The sequence below is a fragment of the Tenrec ecaudatus genome, chromosome 10 (genome assembly GCF_050624435.1).
Source record: "Tenrec ecaudatus isolate mTenEca1 chromosome 10, mTenEca1.hap1, whole genome shotgun sequence".
Lineage (NCBI taxonomy): Eukaryota > Metazoa > Chordata > Mammalia > Afrosoricida > Tenrecidae > Tenrec > Tenrec ecaudatus.
The window spans coordinates 84,332,379-84,353,723 of NC_134539.1; the positions used below are offsets into that span (position 1 = coordinate 84,332,379).

The following is a 21,345-nucleotide window of genomic DNA, read 5'->3' on the forward strand; positions in this document are numbered from 1 at the left end:
TTTAGAGCAACGGCGCAGACGGCCCCCGCCAAATCCCCAATCCAAGTCTCCAATGAGACTAGGGGACTGTGACGTCACAACTAAGGCTCTCTCCCGTCCCTGGCAAGACCCGCTAGCTATGATTGGCTGATTCCGATGTGGGTAGTGAAGGGGAAAAGGGCGGGAACAAATCTCAGAGACAAAGAAAGAAGGGTTTGGGGTGGAAGAAGGAAGGGGTGAACAGAGATGCTTCCAGCCTGAGGTCGAAATCCAGGGTTTTGGTGACAACCACAGTGGCTGCGGGGAGCAAAGAGGGAGCGGAGCAGAACCTGTGTTTAAGCACCCCGCCCCCCCATCCCGGTGGGGGCGGGGCCTTGGGGGAGGGGCTATGTGGAGGCGGTGCCGGGTAGCTGAGAGTGGCCCCCTGGTGGGGCCATGGAGAAGCCCGAGGCCCGCGGGGCTGCTCGCGGCCTTCGCCGGGAATCCTCCGGAGGAGCAACCAGGGGATTGCCCGGAGGGAACAAAGAGGCAGAGTCAGGAGCTGTGATGCCCTCCGGCGTAGTCTTGTTTCAAGGTTCTGGGCCATCCCTGACTCCGGGGGCAGTCATTCGCAGTCCTGGTTCCAGCCGGCCTCCCGGAGGGGTCGTAGTCCTTGGTCCAGGGCCCAACCAGCATCTTGGAGGGGTGGCGAGCCACAGTCTTGGGTCCGGCCCATACCCTGATGGATTCAAAACTCCTGGCCCGGGAACCAACATATCTGGAGCACTCAGTCCCCTGTCCAAGGGCGCTGGGGTGTACAGCTTGGCATGCAATCCGAATTCCGGGATAACTTGCCCAAATTCCTACAACGCCTATGAGGATCGGCCACGGAGCATTCTCAAAAACAATAGCTCCATCATGATGCAGAAATCCCCCAGTGTGGAGAAGTAAGGGACACAGGATGGCTGACGTGCAGTCTGGAACCCGGAGAGCCCGGTTCTGGACACCGGAGAGGGTGGAGCCAGCAGGGAAGGGGTGGAGAATTGAGACCCAGAAGTGAGAGTAGGTGAAGGACAATTGGATGGAAATTTTGAGGTCCTGTGCCTTTGGGGAGAATAGCAGGGGCCTTGTTACATGGGTGCCTATCACTGGGTCTGATCCTGACCTCCATCTTCTGTGCTTCTGCCCATGTCATGCCTGAAACCACAAGGGGTTTTTTGAATAAAAGAATGAGGGAGGACTATGAGGAGGGGATCCCTAGGGTATTTTCTGTGCCCTCCACGCCCCCATCCCCATTGCTTTCACCCCTGACCAGGAAAAAGTCTCAGCACTGGGATGAGATGAACATCCTGGCCACCTACCACCCTACTGGCAAAGACTATGGGCTTATGAAGGTGGATGAACCCAGCACCCCCTTTCACAGGTGCTAAGTCCTCAGCCCTAGCTTTTGCTCCAGGAAGCAGGGGTTGGGAGGAGGCCGGAAACAAAAGGCCTCAAGGACTGGCCACCCTGACACCCACTTACTTCCCTACAATGGCTCCTCCCTCTTCTGCAGGCTGCAAGACACTGAAGAGGACATGTCCCCCCAGTCTTCCCACGTGGTAACTCCTGAGGTACTGGCAAAGAGGTGAGAAATCTGCCAGAGATCAGTTAGGCCTGAGCAGTCTCCTATCCTTCTACCCCTTAACACTGGAATCTGAGCCAGCTTTGCCTTTGGGCTCCAAAAAAGGGAAGTACTACAACTCCCATCAGGCCTGACAAAAGACGGGGGTGGGGGGGTGTCCTATGAGTTTGTCCACCATCTCTCCCTTCTGTGTCCCCATCTAGTCTCCCTCCTCTTCAGGTTCACAAAAATGGACAATTTCTGCCCCAAAATCCTCCAGTATGGTGTTAACAGAAGCCCAGAGTCTCCAGAAAAAATGTCCAAGCCACGTGAGCTAAGGGGTAGGGGTTCCATGGGAAGGGAAGGCGGAGTCAGCCTTTGGTAAGAATTGGTGGGAATGCCAACCTCTAGCACTGGTTCACAGACTCCAGTGATTTTGAGAAGCACCGCAAGGCCCACTATGATGAAGGGAAGTTCCTCAAGGCTCTGAAAGGCCCAGCCCTGGCTGCTATGGATGATGACAGCCCAGCGGGGAGTGTCAGCAGTGGCTATAGAAGTGCCCAGCAGGATTCAGAGCCCAGGGCTGCAGAGAGAGGCAGGGCAGGAGGACTGGCCAGAGGATTCAAAGATGAGACTGACTTGGTGGCCAGAAACCACATCCTGGAAGCCAAGGGTTAGCTCTGGGGGGGTGAGGGGGGTAGGGTCCCTATAACTCAAGGGGGCTGTGGTGTCCAGCCATTTCCTCTCGTCTTCAACCACAGTTCTCTTCCCCACTGGGTATCAGACCCAGGGAGCTACTGTTTACGGGGGAGTTCATGCTGAGATGTGACCCCAGGGCAGCCTGAGGACAGCTAGAATAGAGTCCCCACTCAGGATGAAATAGCTAGAGAAGGCTGATGGGGGCGGTGGCGGGGGGATGCAGGCCTGAGAAGCACGTGGCATGGTGAGCTTACTGAAGGCTTCCTTAAGTGGGAGGAGGGAAGATAAGCAAAGAGATGAGACCCCTCCAGGCTTGCATTTCTCCCCTGTGATGCCCCCACCCCCTGCAGTGGTGACAGCCAGCCTGGGGGCAGGACTACCCCGTGTGGCCATGAGCATTGATTTGGCTGACTCCACAGATGCTTCCACCACCGCAAATCCATCCCCAGCTGTGACCTCCCCTGCACTGACACAGGACCCTCAGCGCAAGGAGTATTACAGCAAAGGAAGATACCTGAGGTCCTGCTCCCACCCAGAGCTCGACGAACCATCTAACAGTGAGAGCTGGCCCAGGTCAGGCTGATGGCAGGGTCCCGAGGCCAACAGCCTGATGACTCCCAACTCTGGTTCATGATGCTTCCAGGCTTTTCCAGCTTGACCTGGGAGACTCAGACTGTAGGAAACACCGAGGTCCGAGTGTTGGGCCACAAGAGACGCCTCTTTCAGGATAACCAGACCTCGGAGAAGTCCCTGAAGATAAGAGTGACACCAGTAAGGCTGGGTAAGGACCCCAGGCCACCAGCTCTCTGGGTTTGACTCCTGGCAAGTTCTCATTCCCACCCCCTCAATCCTTTTTCACACCGTCATATCCGCAGCCAATAGTAGGATAGGCCCTGCACCTCCCAGAGCCCACAGTTGACATCATCAAGGAGAGGGACCAGTGGAGCCCAAAGAGCTTGGGACCACCTCCAGGTTGGCACCACTGCTACCTCCATGTCTCCTCCTTGCCCCCTTTCTACCACCCTGCCCTACTTCAGATACTACCCTGCCTTCTAAGGACAAGGAGGCCCAACTGGTGTCCGGATGGTGTCAGTGGTTGGTGAGTGAAGGCCTGAGCTGGCAAAGCCCAGCGGGCTTAGATCAAGGATCTGGAAGCTGCCAAAGTCCCCCAAACTGGAAGCAGCCTAGATGTAAGCTTGGGCAGGAACCAGGGGGTGCTCTCGCTGGGCAGGGAGGTAGAGGGTCTGGTGGGTAGGCTTCAGGTGGGGTGAGGAGGGCCTGGGGTCCTGTGGGCAAGCACTCATACCTATTGCAAGGAAGCCACTAAGCCAGACCCCGCCCTCTCCAGATGAAACCGCGCCGCGCCAAGGGGGTCAGGAGAAGGAGACCAAACCATGGGAAATGTAGCCAATCGACATGGCGTGGGGGCTACCTCCCCTGCCTCCCCCACACCGGGGGTGCACAATAAAGACCGATGAGCAGGAGCTTGGGTGCTGTGAGTTGAGGGCCAGGCTGGCCTGGGCCATCAGCCAGGAGACGGGAGGCGGGAGGGGAGTTCACACACAGGAAACCGCCAGCGGGGAGAGCAGCCCAGGATGCCAGCCTCCAGGACAGGGAGCCCAAGGAGGCTTAAGCTGCAGCTGGCTGGAGTGACACACAGGCAAGGACCGATGTGATTCATTCCAGTGTGTTATTGGTGTCGTCTTCTTTCATTCTAACCACAACCCTGAAGGTTGGGGCTCCCAATCCAGTCTTCCAGATGAGGAGACAGAGAAACCCCAGGGTTCCGCTGGCCCAAGGCCACGCCACCCCCTGGACTGGCTCCGAAGCCTCCACCTCTAAAGCAGAAGCAAAGAGGCCAAGGGCCTGGTGGGAAGGTGACTGCAACCACTCTCTGAGGGCGGGGCCTGCGGCTTCTCTGATCTCAGGAGCACCTCGGCCTGGCTCCGCCCCTGCCCCTCCCAGGCCTGCCTAGAAGTGTAGGGTGAGAGTCCTTCCTAGTGCACCCCTTCCCCTTGGGGAAAGAATTGCGCCCCCAGGCCCTTTCCCGGAGAGGACCCACTCTTGTGCCATCACCGTCTGGACTGCATCCCTGCCTGCCCACCTGGCCTCCAGGGCCTGTGGCCGCAGCCACCGCGATGACAGTCAAGCTGGATTTTGAAGAGTGTCTGAAGGACTCGCCCCGGTTCCGGTAAGGATGGTGCAGGTAGGGGGAGGTGGTAAGATCCAGGCCCTCCATCCCCCACGCAGGGACACACACACACACACACACACACACACACACACGATTTCCTTCCAGGGAGCATGCCCCAAAGGGACAAGAGTGAGGTTGTGGGCCCAAGCGGTAGCCTCTGCTAACAAATCTGGCTGCTTCGGTGCTCTCTGCCACCTGCCTGAAACTTCTTGTCTTCCCCAGCTCCCCTTCCCCCATCCAACCCCCCCAACTGGCATTCCTTCCTTACCTCTCATCAAGACCCCTGCCCCTCCCCCAGTCCTGCTCTGGGGCGGTTAGCGACTTCCTGCCTGCGACACAGCCACCCTCCTACCCTTCCTGCTCAGGCCTGGGCCGTGGTGGCTCCTAGGCTGTGTGCAGTGAGCAAGGGCGCGTGGGCGGATCTTCTCAGCCCAGTAGTTCCCTGTCTGCCCCCACTACCACCAGGCCCCAACCTCTCAGTGTGGTGGAGCAGGCTGACAGACCAGAGGGTCCCAAGCTCTGCGCCCGTGACCCCAACCCTCCTTTCCCAGAGCCTCTATCGAGCTGGTGGAAGCCGAAGTGTCAGAATTGGAGACTCGTCTGGAGAAGGTGATTCTGACCGAGAGACAAGCTCCAGGAGCAGGAGCAGGAGGGAATGGGGTCGAGATGAAGATTAGAGGGCAGGGCCAGGGGCCCTGGTAGGGACCAGGGTAGGGAGGATCACTGCTATATTAATTTTCTGCTGCCATACAAGAAACGAGTACAGTCTAGCGGCTGAACACAATGGGCTGAATTGCCTAACACTTTCGGCAGGTCAAGAGCTTGGGCCTGGCTGAGTCAGGTTCTCAGCCGGCAAGCAAGGTTTCCACCTGGGCCGCAGTCTCACCCGGGGTTTGGGCGCCAGATTGAATGCCTTGCTATTTCACAGTGGAGGCTGATGTCTCCTAGAAGCGGCACCTAGTTCCCTGCCACCTGGTTCTCTCCCTAGGCGATTCCCATCCTCACAGCCCATGGCTAGTATGTGCTAGCAAGAGCAAGTCATCCCTATCCTGTCACCATCTCGGAAGTGGCGTGCCTCCTCCTCACCACATCCTAGTGGTTAGAAACCTGTCACAGGTGCTGCTCTTCCACAGGGGAAAGGATCAAATGAGGATCCGAATCATATGGGATCCTGCTAGGCATGTGCGTCACTGGAGTGTGCCCATCACAGTTGCTTAGTTGGTTTCCGACGATTCTTTTCGCCGCCTGGGGTGTGCATGCAAAGAGCTCTCACGGAGCACTTCCAGCCACCGGCCGCTCCTCCGAAGAAGCAGGCTGTCTGACCCCGTAAAGAATATCCAGCCTCACAAGCCCTGCACACGGTCACTCTACGTCAGAATCAGCTTGGTGGCCAAGGGTTTAGACTAAGTTCAGTGAGCACAGGGAAGTGGATGTTTTGGGTTTTGCTCAATCCCCATTGTGTATACCAGGGCCTGACCGCTGATAGGTGACCAATTAATGTGCTCGGAGAGAATGTCTGAGAGACAGACGAGGCTGTCTGCTCCCATAAAGATTTATAGCCTCGGAAACCTACAGGCGCTACTCTGTCCTCTAGGGTCATTAAGAGTTGGAATAGACTCAGTGGCAGAGTGAGAGAGAGAATTCCTGTGAGCACAAATCTGACAAGCAGATACCCGAAATCGGATAAAAGTTAATTCCAGTCACCTTGAACATTCTCTTTATGAGTCAGACTGAGCGAAGTCTAGTTTCTGGGAAGCTCTGAGTCCAGCAGGCAGACAGGGCATGGGAGTGGGTGAAGGTCACGGTGAAGTTGAAGCACGCACTGGTCTTAGTGGCAGACTGGGGAGAATGGCCAGGGGGCTAATTCCAGAATCAGGGCAGAACAAGCAAAGGGACTGAGTTAAGAATACAACCAGGTGTGGGAATAACCCGGCAGGGGTGGGCAGAGCAGGAGAGGATTGTGGACAGGGCTAGACGGATGGAGGGGCACCAGATCTGGGGGTGGGGAGGTGACGTGGAGTAGGGGCATCACCAGGTGAGGCGATGGCCAGCACCACTCCCATTGCCTTGTGTTGCTCCCCAGCTCCTCAAGCTGGGCACCTGCCTCTTGGAAAGTGGGCGCCATTACGTTGCCACCGGCCGCGCCTTCATCCTCGGCATTTGTGATCTGGGTCGCCTGGGCCCACCAGAGCCCATGATGGCGGTATGTGGAGGGCTCTGTCCAGGGTAGGATGGGGCCTGGGGTGTTAGGAGGTCCTATGGAGAGGGGAGGCTTGACTTTGGGTCTGCTGGGCCCACCTCAGAGCAAGGTTGGGGCAAGCCCAGAGACCACCAGAGCAGGCTGCGTCCAGCATCGGGAGGGCCCACCACCTCACGAACAAGACTGTCTCCGTGCCTCTTCTCCCTAGGAGTGTCTGGAAAAGTTCACTGCGAGCCTGAGCCACAAGCTGGACAGCCAGGCAGTGAGTGTGGGCTGGCAGGACTGGAGGGGGAAACAAGATGGTTTGAGGTGGGGGTCAAGACCCTCACCCCCAACTTCTGCTTCCCCTCAGGAGCTTCTAGATGCTACCCAGCACACCCTGCAGCAGCAAATCCAGACCCTGGTCAAGGAGTGAGTTGGGGGGGAAGGAGGACCCGACCCCAAAGCAGCCCTCCAGCCCTCTTCCCATGACCATGGGACTTCCCAGAACAACGGAGTTGGGCCCTCAGCATTCTGTCCCATTATCACCTCTTCCCTGGATGTCTACACAGTGTGACATTGAGTCCCCGTCATTGGGGACCCCCTTGAGTAGCACATGGGCAGAGGCTGTTTGAGAGCAGTGGAGGTTTAGCTGTGGACTTCTTGACCTCTGCGCAGGAGACCCAGGTTAGGCTTCATTCTTGGCCATTGCACCTCATGCCCCAGACTAAGAAAGACCAGGAAGAAAAGCCTGCCAATCTCCTGACAATCAGCTAACGAAAACATGGTCACAATGGTCCCACCTTCATTATTCATGAGCCAGCTAGAACACATCTGACAACCCACAGAGGCTAGCTGAAGGGACTGGGGTTTCTCAGTGGGGTGGGGTAGCTGGGCCCGTCGAGATTCCTGCATTATCTACCCACCCCCTCTCCTCGTGCCTTCAGAGGTCTCCGAGCTTTCCGGGAAGCTCGCCGGGACTTCTGGCGGGGGTCCGAAAGCCTGGAGGCGGCTCTTACTCACAATGCTGAGGTTCCCCGGCGCCGGACCCAGGAAGCAGAAGAGGCCGGAACTGCTTTGCGGACTGCTCGGGCTGGGTACCGGGGACGGGCATTGGATTACGCCCTGCAGGTACCTGCCTGCCCTCAACCTGCCTTCCTCGGGGTGCCAGGGCCTCAGGGTCAGGTTGGAGGCTGGGGGCAGTCCTCATGCAGAGTGGGAGGGCGGCCATGTTTTCCAGACTGACCTAAGATCTTTTGGGGGCCCTCAGATCAATGTGATTGAGGACAAAAGGAAGTTTGACATCATGGAATTTGTGAGTTTGTGGTGGCCAGGGTGAGAGGGAAGAGCCGATTAATGGAGATGGGAAGGGAAAAGGGGGTCCTTCCTCTGCTCTACCCTGCTCCCCACACGCCCCAGGTGCTGCGATTGGTAGAGGCCCAGGCTGTCCATTTCCAGCAGGGCCATGAGGAGCTGAGCCAGCTGAGCCAGTATCGCAAGGAGCTAGGTGCCCAGGTAGCAGGAAATGGCGGGAGGTTCGTGGGTCCTGGCATCGTTGGGGGAGACCACCGGGTTCTGAGCTGTCTCTCCTATGCCCAGTTGCACCAGCTGGTCTTGAATTCAGCACGAGAAAAGAGGGACATGGAGCAGAGGCATGTGCTGCTGAAACAGAAGGTGAGCGGGGAGGCTGCCGCCTGAAGGCAGACAGGCCTGTGGCCCTGTTCTCAGCCTGGCCCAGGTGCCCTCTGACCCTCTTGTTCCCCAGGAGCTGGGTGGGGAGGAGCCTGAGCCAAGCCTAAAGGAGGGCCCCGGGGGCCTGGCCATGGAAGGACATCTCTTCAAACGGGCCAGCAATGCGTTTAAGACATGGAGCCGGTGAGGAGAGGATGCCCAAGCAGCCAGGCCCACCAAATGTGGTGTCTGTCGCTCTGAGTGGTTACTGTATGCTAAGTACAGACAGAACCCTGCCTTCAGAGAGTTTCTAGTCTGGCAGCAAAGAGGAACAGTATAGTCATTAGATGGATGGGACGTTATGGGCAAAGGTAAGAATGCCACAGGGGAAAGCACAAGGTAAGGTGAGAAGGAGGTCAAAACCTGGGAGGCGTGGCCACTTTTACGTAGGGGCTCTGGGCAGGGCTCATGAGCAGGTTGACTTCTAGGGAAAGACTTGGAAGCTGTCTGGGGGAAGGGTGTTCTAGGCAGAAGGAAGAGCTAGTGCCAAGACCCTGGGGTGCCTAGGATGTTCCAGGAACCAAGAGGAGCTGTGGGCCTGGACAGAGGGAAAGGATGTCACAAGTTGGGGTACATGAGGATGAGGTCGCTGGGGACCCTGCAGGCCCTTCCTGGCCCTTGGACTCCACTCTGAGGACCTTGGGGACCCACGTCAACATGATGTGCTCAGACTTGACTCTTTCCCCTATAAAGCCATTGCCAGCACATCTGGAACTTTTGGTACAAATTCAAAAAGAGAGCCTATCCCCAAGAGACTTGTGTTTGTCAAACTTTATTTTTTTGAATAGGCAAGGCATTTCACGTCATCAGTCTGTCCACTCTGGACTCTATAAGATCTGAAGGGCCTCCACTTTGGATAGCCCCCCTTCTCTGGGATGTCTTAGCCCCACACATCTCTCAGCACGATCCTTCTAGGGCAAAGGAGACAGCCTCCCTCTGGTTCCTGTCCCAAGCTCACCTTGATGTTTTCTCAGTCTCTCACTCTGTGTCCACTCCTGCCAGACGCTGGTTCACCATTCAGAGCAACCAGCTGGTGTACCAGAAGAAGTACAAGGTGGGTAGGCCCAGGGCCTCGGATGCCTGGATCCCAGGGAGACACAGCTCTTGCCTGCCACCAGCTGCACCCCTGACTACCTCTCCCTCCCAGGACCCCGTGACTGTGGTGGTGGACGACCTGCGACTCTGCACAGTGAAGCTCTGCCCCGACTCAGAGAGGCGCTTCTCCTTTGAGGTGGTGTCCCCCAGCAAGTGAGTGCAGGCCCCGGGGTGACAGGCCAGGAGAGACCCACCGAAGAGGCAGGGCTGACGACAGGGCATCCCTGGAGCGGGTCTCCCAGGTGTCTAGGCAGCTCCAGCCTCCACCCACGGGTGGTTAGGTTGTGACCCGGGACTGAGGGCCCAGGATCAGGAGTGGTTAACTCCAAACCCAAACACCCCATCAAGTGGATTCTGATTCATAGCAAACCTAGGGGCAGGGTAGAACTGCCCTTGTGAGTTTCTGGGACTATAACTCTTCAGGAATAGAAAGCCCCCATCTTTCTAAGCAGCTGGTAGTTTAGAACTGCTGACCTTGCAGTTAGCAGCCCAATGAGTAACCACTCCACCACTGCTCCTGGCCAAACTCACTGCTATTGAGTCAATTCTGACTCATCATGACTCTATAGGACAGGGTAGAACTGCCCCTGTGGGTTTCTGAGACGGTAACCCTTTACAGGAGTAGAAGGCCCTTTCTCCTGAGAAGCAGCTGATAGTTTTGAACTGCTGACCTTGCAGTTAGCAACCCAATGAATAACCACTACACCACCAGGGCTCCTTTATAAGTGATAGTTAACATGGGTATTATCAATTGGCATGGAAATTGGCATGGAAATCTTCCAATGCCGCTGCTACCATTGACTACCAACTGAATGTCCACCTGCCCAGTTTGCTGCATTGCTCCCCAGGCCTCAGTTGCCCCCTCCCCCTGTCTCCCTTGCACTTCCCATCCAGGTCCTGCTTCCTCCAGGCTGACTCGGAGCGTCTGCTGCAGCTGTGGGTTAGTGCCGTGCAGAGCAGCATCGCCACTGCCTTCAGCCAGGCTCACCCTGATGACAACCTGCGGACCCCAGGCCAGGTGCCTTCCCCTGGGCGTGCAGGGCCAGGCTAGCCCAGGAGATGGGGCCCTCGTTCTTCATTCCCTTCCCTTCCTGTCTCTCTAGGGCTCAGGACACCTGGCCATGGGCTCTGCCGCTACTCTGGGCTGCGGCGGGATGGCCAGGGGCAGGGAGTCTGGGGGCATTGGGCACGTGGCAGCCCAGGTACAAAGTGTGGATGGCAATGCCCAGTGCTGTGACTGTCGGGAGCCAGCCCCAGAGTGGGCCAGCATCAACCTTGGTGTCACCCTCTGCATCCAGTGCTCTGGCATCCACAGGTCACACCCTCCCCTCAGAGTCCCAAATGTGGACCCCCCTGCCCCACTCCAAGCTGCATGCACACACGCCCTCCGCCCCAGATAGAGTCCGTTATACAGGACCTTTCTTTTCCTGTATGTCTTGCCCCACCCCCCTTAGCTTCTGTTCTATCTCTTCTATCTCGTATCCCAGTGCTGGGCGGAGCGCAGAGGAGCACAAGGCGGACCTAGGAGGGCACTTGATGGGTTGGTCTGGGCCAGGGTTAGGGGACCCCTTCAGAGGGGTTTGTTTGGTTGGCTTGATTGGAAGAGGTGAGATGGCATAGCAGAGAAGCGGCCATGGGGGAGCAAGTCCACAAAGCCATCCAACCTGGGTCAGTGTGCTGCGGGAGGGAAGGGGCAAGGCATGATGAGAGTTACCCACACCCAAGGGTCTCAAGGGAAGAGTGGTGGCTGGTGAAGGAGTATGAGGCCCTAAAAATGCAGGATGGGGCGTGGGGACAGAGAGCAGGCTGAATCCTCCAGAACCAGGTCAAGGCTACATGCTGCAGCCGCCCTGCTGCCTCCTGGTCTAGCTCCCACTCTCCCAGGCAGGACCTCGCTCCCAAGTCCTTTCAGGAGTGACAGTAGCGGACGCCTCCTCTCCACTCCACTGCCCCACAGGGGGCCTGACTCCCACTCTGACCCTCCAGGAGCCTGGGTGTCCATTTCTCCAAAGTCCGGTCTCTGACTCTTGATTCCTGGGAGCCAGAACTAGTGAAGGTGACTTGGGACATAGTGCAGACTCGGGGAGGCAGGAGGGACGGGGGGAGAGGGGGGACCTTGAGTGAGGGCACCAGCATTCACATACCACCACCTCCCTGTCTGTCTGCATCTGCCTGCAGCTGATGTGTGAGCTGGGGAACGTAGTCATCAACCAGATCTACGAGGCGCGGGTGGATGCTATGGCGGTGAAGAAGCCAGGGCCCAGCTGCTCCCGGTGGGTGAGGCTGAGGCGTGGGCGAAGGCCCTTTAGGGGCCGTTGAGGGGTCAGGGTAGAGGAGAGGAGGGCCTGGGATGGGAAGAGGAAGACTTTCCCTCTCCCTTTCTCCCAGGCAGGAGAAGGAGGCCTGGATTCATGCCAAATATGTGGAAAAGAAATTCCTGACCAAGCTTCCTGAAGTGCAGGCACGAAGAGGCGGCCGGGGACCTCCCAGGGGGCATCCTCCTGTGCCCCCGAAGCCTTCCATCATTAGGTCCAGACCAGGGGGCTTCAGTGGAAAGACAGGTATATGTGTTAGGTGGGCGTTCATGGAGGGCCTGTGAGCTTGGGTGTCGGGCCTGCGGGGGAGGGGGGGTGGGGGGGTGGTAGGGGTTGCACAGTGTGTGAGGCCTAAGCTGCTCCCTTGAGGATGTCAGGGACAAGAAAACACTGTCCCGGACTTTACCAGGGAGGGAAGGGTGTCAGGGAGTGACGATGCACTAAGACGATGCCCTTAGTGACATGGCACTAAGAATGGAAGGGATGGGGCTAGGGGTAGGCAGGGAGGGCTCCATAAGGAGGTATCACCAAGCCTGAGAAAAAGTGGGAATGGGGATGAGCTTGGAGCCGAGCTAGCCTCAAGAGCTGAGTCCGAGTGTCAGCAGGCCGGCTTCCTAGCTGGTCTGGGTGGTTGGACAGGGTGAGGTACGTGAAACCGTCTGCCCCCCACACCCAGAAGTCCTCACACCATGAACACTTATGCACCCAAATACACACCCCCACCCAGCTCCACCTCCCCTCACGGGCCCAAGTGTCATGAAGACCTCAGCACAAGTTACATGTGCTCTTGGTTTACGCTCCATGACTCACCTATCTAGGAGCACTGGTGGCACAGTGGCTATGAGTTGGACTGCTAACTGCAAGGTCAGCAGTTCAAAACCATCATCCTCTAGAAAGATGGGGCTTTCTACTCCTGTTAAGAGCTATAATTTCAGAAACCCCCTTGGGCAGTTCTACCCTGTCACTAGGAGTTGGCATTGACTCAATGGCAGAATTTGGGGGTTTTTTGGTTTTTGGTTTGTGTTTCTTTAACTCACCTTTTCAAACTTACATGGGAACAAAGCCTGGTGATCTGATTCCATAAAAATTAAACACACACACACAAACTCACTGCCATCAAGTAGAATCAGACAGTGACCCTATAAGACAGGGTAGAACTGTCTGTGGGTTTCTTAGACTGGGGTTCTTTTTTTATTATTAATCATTTTATTAGGGGCTCATACAGCTCTTATCACAATCCATACATCCATCAATTGTGTCAAGCACATTTGTACATTCGTTGCCCTCATCCTTCTCAAATACAGGAGAAGAAAGCCTCATCTTGCTCTCAGAGCCACAGGTGGTTTCAAACTACTGACCTTGTGGAACAACTCTATTCTTTTAACACTCAGGGTACCGTGGGTTGGAGTGGGGCTGTGATCCCATCACAGTAACAGGGAGCCATGCCAGGGACTTTCCTCCAGCCTGCCAGCTGATCTCCTTAACAGAACCAAATCTCTGTAGCAGAGCCCTCCTCTGATGACCTGGGCAGCCTGCACTCTGGGGCTCTCCTGTTTCGAGCCGCTGGGCATCCACCATCGCTTCCCACCATGGCTGACGCCCTTGCCCATGGAGCTGATGTCAACTGGGTTAACGGTGGTCAAGAGAATGCCACACCTCTGATCCAGGCCACAGCTGCTGTGAGAGCCTTGTCCCATGCCCTCCTCCCCCTCCCCCTCCCCCTGCTCCCCGGGAGGCCCACCCCACAGCGCCTGAGTGATAAGCTAGATCAACTAGTTCCCAACAGGGCGCCATGCAGAGACAGACCGCAGTGTGAACCTGAGCTCAGCCCTTCCAGGAAGGAGACTTGGGGCAATTACTAACCTGTTGGCTGTGCTGTTTCCTTAATCTGTAACACTGGAATGTCACACCTCATAAGGTTGTGCTGGGAATTTAATGTATGAATACATAGGGAGCGCCAGCAGAACCCTGAACTCCTGATTCCTGCCCCCGCCTCCGCCCCCCCCCCCCCCAGAGCCTCTTTAAATCGGCCTTTCTCAACACTTGGGACAGAATTCTCTCCTGGCCTGTGAGTTTCTGCTCCAAAACGGAGCGAACGTGAACCAAGCAGACAGCGCCGGCAGGGGCCCGCTCCATCACGCAACCATTCTGGGCCACACGGGGTAGGGGCAGCGCGGCGGCAGGAGCGGGAGCGGGGAAGAAGGCTCTCCGGGGTGTGGGGGGGGCGGGAAGGAACGCGGCTGAACCAGGCCCCCCTCTCCAGGCTCGCCTGCCTGTTTCTCAAACGCGGAGCTGACCTGGGGGCTCGGGACTCTGAAGGCAGAGACCCTCTGACCATCGCCATGGAAACCGCCAACGCGGATATCGTCACGTTGTAAGGATGTGTAGGGGCGGAGCCATCGCTTGGCCCGCCCACGTGGGTGGGATGAACAGGGAGACCCTGAGCTTGCGCCTCGGGGCCCGGGTCGGGGGCGGGGCGGCCCCTTCTGGACCCGAAGTCTGGTGCCCAGCGACAAGAGAAAGGATGTAACCTGGGTGAATTGTGTAATAGGAAGGCGGGACCCAGGTTCGAGGCTGGTGAGCTCATCCTGAGTGAGGAGCAGCTAGCTGTCCGTGTCTCAGCTTTGTCGTCTGGCACCTTTTAAGCACCAGGTCCTGGGGCAACCCCCCAGCTAAAGGAAGGGATGTGGCGGGCAGGGAGAACCAGTCATTCTCTACTCCGCTTCTTTTCAGGCTGCGATTAGCAAAGATGAGGGAGGCCGAAGCTGCCCAGGGCCAGGCAGGTATGGTATCCACCCCTGGGTCCAGCACCCGGCTTCGGCCTTGTTCCGCGTACCCAGCCAGCGTTTGGGATGCAGCCGCAGTGCCAGGCGCCCCGGAGGCAGGGCAAAGATTAGACGAAGGGGCTGTGTTCAGGACGCAGGAGCCCCTTCCACTCTGGCTCGTACCACGCCAGGCCCTGCGGGCCCCAGCACCCTTTCTAGGGCTGGGGCCCAGTTCTCTGCCGCCCAGCCCTGCCTCCCCTTCCCTTCAGGAGATGAGACGTATCTGGACATCTTCCGTGACTTTTCCCTCATGGCATCGGATGACCCAGAGAAGCTGAGCCGGCGGAGCCACGATCTTCACACGCTTTGATGGCCCTGCACCCTCAGACCCTCCCCACCGCCCTCCCCGCCTCCAGCGTCATTATATCCTTTCACTTTGCTTGTGTCTTCGTAATTCCTTTTTTTTAAATTATTTTATTGGGGGCTCTTACAGCTCTTATCACCATCCATCCATCCTTTGTGCCAAGCACATTTGTACACATGTTGCCATCATCATTTTCAAAATGTTTTCTTTGGACTTGAGTCCTTGCTATCAGCTCATTCCCCCGCCCCCCCTAATTCCTTCATTCCGTGCCCCTCGGCGGCAGCCCCTCGGGCGGGCAGGCGGAGGAAGGGACCGGAGACTAGTCCCGCAAGAGGCCCAAGGGGGAGAAGTGGAAACTGCGGCCGCAGGCCAGCGGCTGGAGGGCGGGGCCGGGCTCGGACGACGTGGTCAGACTGGTCAGGCCAGAGGGGTGAGGGCCACCCGCCCGCGTGGGGTGAGGGATGGCCTTCCCCTGCCTGGCAGCCCTGAGACATCCTCGGAATGCCGCAGCTCAGCACGCGCCCCCTCAGGGACTTCCCCGCGGGAGTAACTAGTAAGGGGCCGCGGGGATCCCGTCTTCTTGGAGGAGTGGCGGGTTCGAGACCCGGCCAGAGGCTAAGTTGCATACGTGAGGTCATGCACACACTCGCGGCCAGCGGGGTCCTCGCAGCCACATCCGGGCGACGTGCCTGAGTCACCGTCTGGACCCCACCCGCCGGCCCAGCCTGCCTGCCCCGTCCCTCCGGTCGGGGGTGAGTCCCTGCTTCCACCTCCACCCGCGCGCGCCGCGCGGGGCCTCCGGGGCGGGGGCGGGGGGCGGGGCGCGCAGGGGCGGGGCTGTCCCTTAAAGGGCCGCTGGCCGCTACCCTTCGGCCACTTCCTGGGCTCGAGCGGACCTCACGGCCGCAGTTTGAGGCGGCCGCGCCCAAGCGCCGAGACGCCGGCTGCTTCCACCTGGCCCTCTGGCTCCCGGAACCCCAGCCGCTGCGGACGCGGCTCCGCGCCCGTTCTCGCCAGCCTCGCCTCGCTCGCAGGGAGCCGCCCCAGCCCAGGCCGGCTTCCCCGTGGCCGGCGTCGGGAGCCCGCGTGGACGCGCCCGCGGCGCCAGCGACCCGCCCTGGAACTCGGAAGCTGGGTCCTTCCACGAAGTCCGCCCTGTGCTCGCCACCGTCACCTGCTGGTTGCATTCCGGAAGACCACTGAAAGGACCGCGGACCCCCCAGAACCGCCCACGACTAGCCCGAAGCTCCCTTCCATCCGATCTATACGCCTGCAGGTCGCTTCTGGACCCCCAAAACCACCCGGCGCCACCGGGCACCACCGACACCCAAACTTTGCTGCCTGAATTCCCAGCGCCTGTGCCTCCAGCCCAGTGATCCTGAACGTTAAAACCCATTTTTTTTTCACACATCCAAGAAGTTCTGCTGTTTCTTCTTTTTTAGTGTCTCCTGTACCCCCCAAAATTTCCCCCCCTCCTTCGTCTCCTTCGCCCCCCTCCTTTGGGGGCCCCGTGACCCTGAATGTGGGGGGCACGCTATATTCCACTACTTTGGAGACCCTGACTCGCTTCCCAGACTCCATGCTGGGGGCTATGTTTAGGGCTGGCACACCCATGGCCCCGAACCTGAACCCACAGGGAGGCGGCCAATACTTCATCGATAGGGATGGCAAGGCCTTCCGCCACATCCTTAACTTCCTGCGGCTGGGCCGCCTGGACCTGCCCCAGGGGTACGGGGAGACGGCCCTTCTGCGGGCAGAGGCTGACTTCTACCAGATCCGGCCCCTCCTGGATGCTCTACGGGACCTGGAGACATCACGGGTGAACCCTGCGCCCACTGCCGCCCTGCTGCACGCAGATGTGGATGCCAGCCCCCGCCTGGTGCACTTCTCTGCCCGTCGGGGCCCTCACCACTATGAGCTGAGCGCCGTCCAGGTGGACACCTTCTGCGCTAACCTCTTCTGCACGGACCCCGAGTGTCTGGGCGCCATGCGGGCCCGATTTGGTGTGGCCAATGGGGACCGAGCCGAGGGGGGACCACACTTTCGGTTGGAGTGGGCTCCCCGTCCTGAGGAACTCCCTGAGGTGGAGTATGGGAGACTGGGGCTGCAACCCCTATGGGTGGGGGGGCCAACAGAGCGGCGAGAGGTAATGGGCACAGCGGGCTTCCTGGAAGAGGTGCTTCGGGTGGCGCTGGAGCACGGCTTCCGCCTGGACTCCGTTTTTCCGGACCCGGAGGACCTGCTCAACTCTCGATCTTTGCGCTTTGTTCGACACTGAAGGTGGATGCTGCCCTCAGTTTCCTTGTGGGGAGACCAGAGGCAGCGGTTTGGGTGAGGGCAGTAGGGTGCAGTTCCCTGAAGCCTTTTCCCAGCTTTCTGCGGAGCCTTGAGAGCCAGGGGTCCCAGGACACCTGAGTAGAGCCCAAGGGTGGGTGGGATTCTCCAACTTGAGCCTCTGTGAGGGCTGCCACCTACCCAGAGGTTGGAGGAGTGAGGGGAGAGGTTCCCCTTCTTAAGGCTTTGCTGGCTGCCTCAGGCTGGCCACCCCCCAGCACTTCTTCACTGTGTTCAGGGTCTGCCAAAGTCTCCAACAGCTGCAGCCACGCCCTGGAGGGCCCTCGCAGGGCTGAAGGGCATGGATCCACCTAGGTTTCTCCTGAAACTGCTGGCCTGGCCTGGCCAATGAGAGGCCAGAAACCTCTGGAATGTGGTGAGGGGTGCTCTTTGCTGTATTCCAAGCCACTTGCAGGGAGAAACAGAAAGGGGACTAAGACTGCCCCCAGGTTGGCCCAAGGGAGCTAGGAGTAGCCCCATTAACTGTGAGGCTGGACTCCAGATTCCAAGTAAGGATTCTATATTAAGGGTGGGGCTGGCCATGGGGAGGAGAGTGGCATCTTCTTGGGTCCTGGCCTCCCTTCCCTCTTGGGGACCAAGGTGTGCATGTGTGAGAGTCAGCTAGTATGGCTGGTGGATGGATGTGTGCGTCCCCGATACCCTGGGTCTCCCCATCTGTGTTGTGAGCCGGGCCCTCTGTGTGCTGTGCATGTCCAGGCTCGTGTGGGTTTGCCCAGCGACTGAATTGGCGCAGGGTGTGTCTGTAGTAAGTGTGAGTAGACTGAGAATGAGTCTAATCACAGGGTGTGTGTGTGTGTGTGCGTGTGTATGTACGCTCACGTATTGTCAGGTAGGCAGAGAGGACCCTGGTAGGATTTCAGTCACTAACAGTGAGAAGTGAGGGAGAAGTCACTAGGCTTGGCCAGCCCTCTGAGGCCTGTTTGGAACTCTTGGTTGCTGGGGTAACCATGGGCCCGTTGCTAGGAGATGGCTGGGGAAGGCCCAAGGCTGCCCAGGGCTGGGAGGCAGGCGCTGAACAGCAAAGTTTGGAAGAGTGGGGGAGGATCTGGGAAGGGATGGGATTTCTGGGTCTCAGGGGATTTGATGCTCACTGTACAGCTTCTTCATGGGCGAGTCACTAATTACCACTGGCCACGAGTGATAAAAAGACAAATAAAATTGCTTTGTAACCCCAAACTTGGAGAGAGTGCTGAGAGTGAATGGCATTTTCTCTTACGAGAGTCTTGCTTTCTCTGCCCATCTCCCACTAGAGAGAACTCCTTCTGACTGCCACCCTCCCCTCCCCCCAGTTCCGGGGACCCCAGCTCTCCCCAGGCAGGCTGAGGACAGTGACACTGTCAGAAACAATCTAGAACTTCCAGGCAAAGAGCTGGAATCGGGGTCACAGAGCATTCTGAGCCCTTCCCAGCACAAGTGGGGTCGGCCTCCGGCCCTCAGCAGACCTCATGTGGGTGCTAGGACTAGGTTGGGTTGTCCTGGCAGCTGCCCGGGCCTGTGTCTTCTGCCGCCTCCCGGCCCATGACTTGTGGGATCGCCTGGAGAGGATCTGCAGTGGGACCGGGCTCCAGTGGGAGGCTTGTGGGGCCTCCAGATACTTCTCAGCCTTTGCCTTAGGTGAGACTAGGCATCCAAGGGCGGGCCCAGTCATCGGATATCCCGAGGGAGATAGCGTATGACTTCTTGGCTGGGCCACACCACTCTCACCTCCGTCCACCGCCCTCTCTGGACACACACTCGCCTCTCATTCAGAGAGAGCGTCTCAAGAACCTCAAACAGGCCAGGTGTCTGCTTCTGGGCTGACGAGGGACTCTCTGGTCTTTACCCTCCTCCCCAGATGAGGAGTCCATGGACAGAATCACAGAGAAGACTCACAGAGTCCTGAGGGTCATGGGTGAGGCCAAGGGGAAAAGCCAAGCCCAGGGATTGGGGAGGACAGAGCTGAGGAGGCAGGGAGAGGAGATGAGGGCCTGCGTCGTCGGGAGAGGCGGCAGCAGGGGAAGGGGGAGAGGGGAACTGGTCCTGTGGTGGGGCCCTGGGCAATATAGCTGCTCTCTGCACCCCCAGAGATCAAAGGTTCTTTCGTCTCGCTCCCTTTGTACTGGGAATGGCTTCGCAATACCAAGATCCCAGAGTACACCAGGGAAGGTACTGATGTGGTGAGATGGCCTGGGACCTTGCGAAAGAGAGGTGTACGGCTGAGTGACACCCCCCACACACACCCCGAGACACACACACACACACACACACACACACACTTCTTTCTTCTCATTTCAGCTCTCTGTGCTCCCGCCTGCCGTGAGTAGAAACCAGATGGGGTATCAAGAACCAGGCGCCCCCTAGGCCTGGGAGTTAGAGGGCAGGATGGTGGGCAGTCTGAAAGGATGGCCTTGGGGGAGAGGGGTGGTTCTGCTGTCCAGCTGAAGTCCTGCTCTGTCCTGCAGGGGGCAGCACCACCCTGTACAACTGCTCCACCTGCAGTGGCATGGACGTGCTCTGCTGGCCCCGCAAGCGCTGCTTCCCAGGTGGTTACACCGCGCCACCCAGATACCTGATCCCATCCCTTAGGCGGGCGGCAGATGTGGCCCCGGGCTGCTCATGGGTCCATCGGGGTTCCCTGCAGGAAGTCATGATCTTTGGGAAGCCCGGATTCTGCTCCTCGCCATCTTCTCTGCTGCCCTCCTCCTGGGCGTTCTGAGCCTCCTCGTGGAGTGAGTTGAGGATGGCCGCCCACAGCGGCTCCCTGGACTTCTGATCCTTTCCAGCCCACCCACCGCCCACCTTGCCTTCTCCTGCCCCGCCGCCCCTTCCCTTCACTCTCCTTGCCCACTCTTTCCCCTTAGGTCTCACCAGCTCCAGGCCAAACGGAGCCTGTGAAGATGCCCATGTCTCTCCGTGGGGGCCTGCGACTCCCACTGGCCTTGAAGAGCACCCAGCCAACCTCTCAGTCCCAGCCCCAAAGGTCTCATCACCCACTTACTTCCAGATGGCCCAAGACAGACATCCCAACAATTCCGTGTCAGATGGCCTCCTGGGCCCTGGGCACCCACGCTGGAAAGTTCTTCCCTTCCAGCCCGCAGCCAATCAGGCAGAGGCAGCCAACAATGCCAGGAAAATATCTTCCAAGGAAAGAATCACCGCCCCTCCCACATCCCCTTCTGCCCGTTTCCGGAAAGCTGGGCTGTTTGCCCCAGAAGTGGCTCTGGGCCTTCCCATGACTGATCAAGAATCCGGGAATGAATGCTCTGGAAAACTTTCTCCGGCTGAGTGCGTGCCTGCGACCACATCTGTCAGTCCCGCTGGCAGGCTGGCTCTCCATTGTGTTCTCTGTGAGGCCCTGGGCTCCTGGGAAGGCTCCCTGCTGCCAGGCTCAACTGAACCCGCCTTGGCTGGCCTCCCCTGTCTGGCTTCCCTCTGCAGATGGAGAGGGTCAAGGGAGGATGGGGAACCCCCCCCCCCCCATCACAGCACTGTTTTCCTCAACTGGGAGTGTCTGGGCACCCCTGGAGATAGCTGGCAATAGGGCAGCAGTGGCTCCGTGGTGGCGCACCCCTGGGTTTGCTCTCCTGGCTGTCACAGTTGGTGGTTGGGGGCTAAGCGATGGAATGTCAAAGAGAGGCCCGCCCTCAACCACGGGAGAAAGACAGGGTCTCTGAAACCCACAGGAGCAGTTCTACCCTGTCTCCTGAGACCGATCCAACTCAATGACAGTGAGCATTGTTTTGTTTTAATTTATCCTCAACTACAGAGTGAGAGGACCCCAGTCCTTGCCTAGCACAGCAGTGTCCACACCGGGCACTCGGCGGGCCTAGAGCAGGGGTTCACCGCCACCTGCACATTGGGATCACCTGGGCGATTTGGAAAATAACCTCCGGGGACTCTGAATTCCGTGGTCTAGGACGGGGCTTGGGGGGAGGCTGCCCTGCACTCGGGTTAAAACCACCGCTCTGGTGGTTTCCGGAGAGACTCGGGAAACTTCAAGCAGAGTTCTTCCCTTTTTTGTATTCTGTTCGAATTCATTCGCTTCATCTACAAACGAGGGCAGCACAGAAGGAAACAGTCCCACGCCATCCTCACAATTGTCCCTGTG

The 21,345-nt window shown here is 58.4% G+C and overlaps 4 protein-coding genes across 10 annotated transcripts; all 4 read left to right on the top strand.

Annotated features, from left to right (window-relative positions):
- Positions 1–397: 397 nt before the first annotated feature.
- LOC142459342 (uncharacterized) lies at positions 398–3,740 on the top strand. Of its 5 annotated transcripts, XM_075560824.1 has the most exons (8): positions 398–905; positions 1,514–1,585; positions 1,802–1,902; positions 1,986–2,234; positions 2,680–2,817; positions 2,904–3,041; positions 3,298–3,450; positions 3,609–3,740. In XM_075560824.1, the coding sequence occupies exons 1-8, from the start codon at positions 415–417 to the stop codon at positions 3,665–3,667; spliced, it is 1,401 nt and encodes a 466-aa protein (XP_075416939.1). In that variant the 5' UTR covers positions 398–414; the 3' UTR covers positions 3,668–3,740. The 5 variants fall into 5 exon arrangements, with proteins under 5 accessions (XP_075416939.1, XP_075416937.1, XP_075416940.1 ...); XM_075560822.1 differs by lacking the exon at positions 3,609–3,740 and having other exon boundaries at positions 3,298–3,515; XM_075560825.1 differs by lacking the exon at positions 3,609–3,740 and having other exon boundaries at positions 1,802–1,890; positions 3,298–3,515.
- A 579-nt stretch (positions 3,741–4,319) lies between these two features.
- ACAP1 (ArfGAP with coiled-coil, ankyrin repeat and PH domains 1) lies at positions 4,320–14,978 on the top strand. Of its 2 annotated transcripts, none has more exons than XM_075560820.1 (22): positions 4,320–4,451; positions 5,006–5,063; positions 6,538–6,657; positions 6,863–6,916; positions 7,007–7,065; positions 7,581–7,764; positions 7,904–7,948; positions 8,053–8,148; positions 8,233–8,307; positions 8,399–8,508; positions 9,367–9,418; positions 9,512–9,612; positions 10,354–10,477; positions 10,563–10,774; positions 11,446–11,515; positions 11,638–11,732; positions 11,848–12,020; positions 13,278–13,453; positions 13,827–13,936; positions 14,038–14,148; positions 14,508–14,557; positions 14,809–14,978. In XM_075560820.1, exons 1-22 carry the CDS (start codon positions 4,399–4,401, stop codon positions 14,907–14,909), a joined length of 2,229 nt encoding a protein of 742 aa, XP_075416935.1. In that variant the 5' UTR covers positions 4,320–4,398; the 3' UTR covers positions 14,910–14,978. The 2 variants fall into 2 exon arrangements, with proteins under 2 accessions (XP_075416935.1, XP_075416936.1); XM_075560821.1 differs by having other exon boundaries at positions 13,281–13,453.
- Positions 14,979–15,792: 814 nt separating this feature from the next.
- Positions 15,793–18,434, top strand: KCTD11 (potassium channel tetramerization domain containing 11). Its single transcript, XM_075560828.1, has one exon. The coding sequence runs from the start codon at positions 16,483–16,485 to the stop codon at positions 17,179–17,181; it is 699 nt and encodes a 232-aa protein (XP_075416943.1). The 5' UTR covers positions 15,793–16,482; the 3' UTR covers positions 17,182–18,434.
- Positions 18,435–18,521: 87 nt separating this feature from the next.
- On the top strand, positions 18,522–20,132 carry TMEM95 (transmembrane protein 95). 2 transcript variants are annotated; one of them, XM_075560829.1, is made up of 7 exons: positions 18,522–18,872; positions 19,093–19,149; positions 19,323–19,403; positions 19,533–19,553; positions 19,676–19,780; positions 19,879–19,966; positions 20,099–20,132. In XM_075560829.1, exons 1-7 carry the CDS (start codon positions 18,704–18,706, stop codon positions 20,130–20,132), a joined length of 555 nt encoding a protein of 184 aa, XP_075416944.1. In that variant the 5' UTR covers positions 18,522–18,703. The 2 variants fall into 2 exon arrangements, with proteins under 2 accessions (XP_075416944.1, XP_075416945.1); XM_075560830.1 differs by having other exon boundaries at positions 19,700–19,780.
- The last annotated feature ends 1,213 nt before the right edge of the window (positions 20,133–21,345 follow it).

Excerpts from the sequence above, each read along its gene's own strand:
- LOC142459342 (XM_075560822.1), top strand. The coding sequence starts at position 415 with ATGGAGAAGCCCGAGGCCCGCGGGGCTGCTCGCGGCCTTCGCCGGGAA. Across the intron at positions 906-1,513 it reads AAATCCCCCAGTGTGGAGAA|GCTGCAAGACACTGAAGAGG; the intron begins GTAAGGGACACA and ends CCTCTTCTGCAG. Across the intron at positions 1,586-1,801 it reads CCTGAGGTACTGGCAAAGAG|GTTCACAAAAATGGACAATT; the intron begins GTGAGAAATCTG and ends CCTCCTCTTCAG.
- ACAP1 (XM_075560820.1), top strand. The coding sequence starts at position 4,399 with ATGACAGTCAAGCTGGATTTTGAAGAGTGTCTGAAGGACTCGCCCCGG. Across the intron at positions 8,149-8,232 it reads GCAAGGAGCTAGGTGCCCAG|TTGCACCAGCTGGTCTTGAA; the intron begins GTAGCAGGAAAT and ends TCCTATGCCCAG. Across the intron at positions 9,419-9,511 it reads TGTACCAGAAGAAGTACAAG|GACCCCGTGACTGTGGTGGT; the intron begins GTGGGTAGGCCC and ends TCTCCCTCCCAG.
- KCTD11 (XM_075560828.1), top strand. The coding sequence starts at position 16,483 with ATGCTGGGGGCTATGTTTAGGGCTGGCACACCCATGGCCCCGAACCTG.
- TMEM95 (XM_075560829.1), top strand. The coding sequence starts at position 18,704 with ATGTGGGTGCTAGGACTAGGTTGGGTTGTCCTGGCAGCTGCCCGGGCC. Across the intron at positions 19,150-19,322 it reads CAGAGTCCTGAGGGTCATGG|AGATCAAAGGTTCTTTCGTC; the intron begins GTGAGGCCAAGG and ends CTGCACCCCCAG. Across the intron at positions 19,781-19,878 it reads CCGCAAGCGCTGCTTCCCAG|GAAGTCATGATCTTTGGGAA; the intron begins GTGGTTACACCG and ends GGTTCCCTGCAG.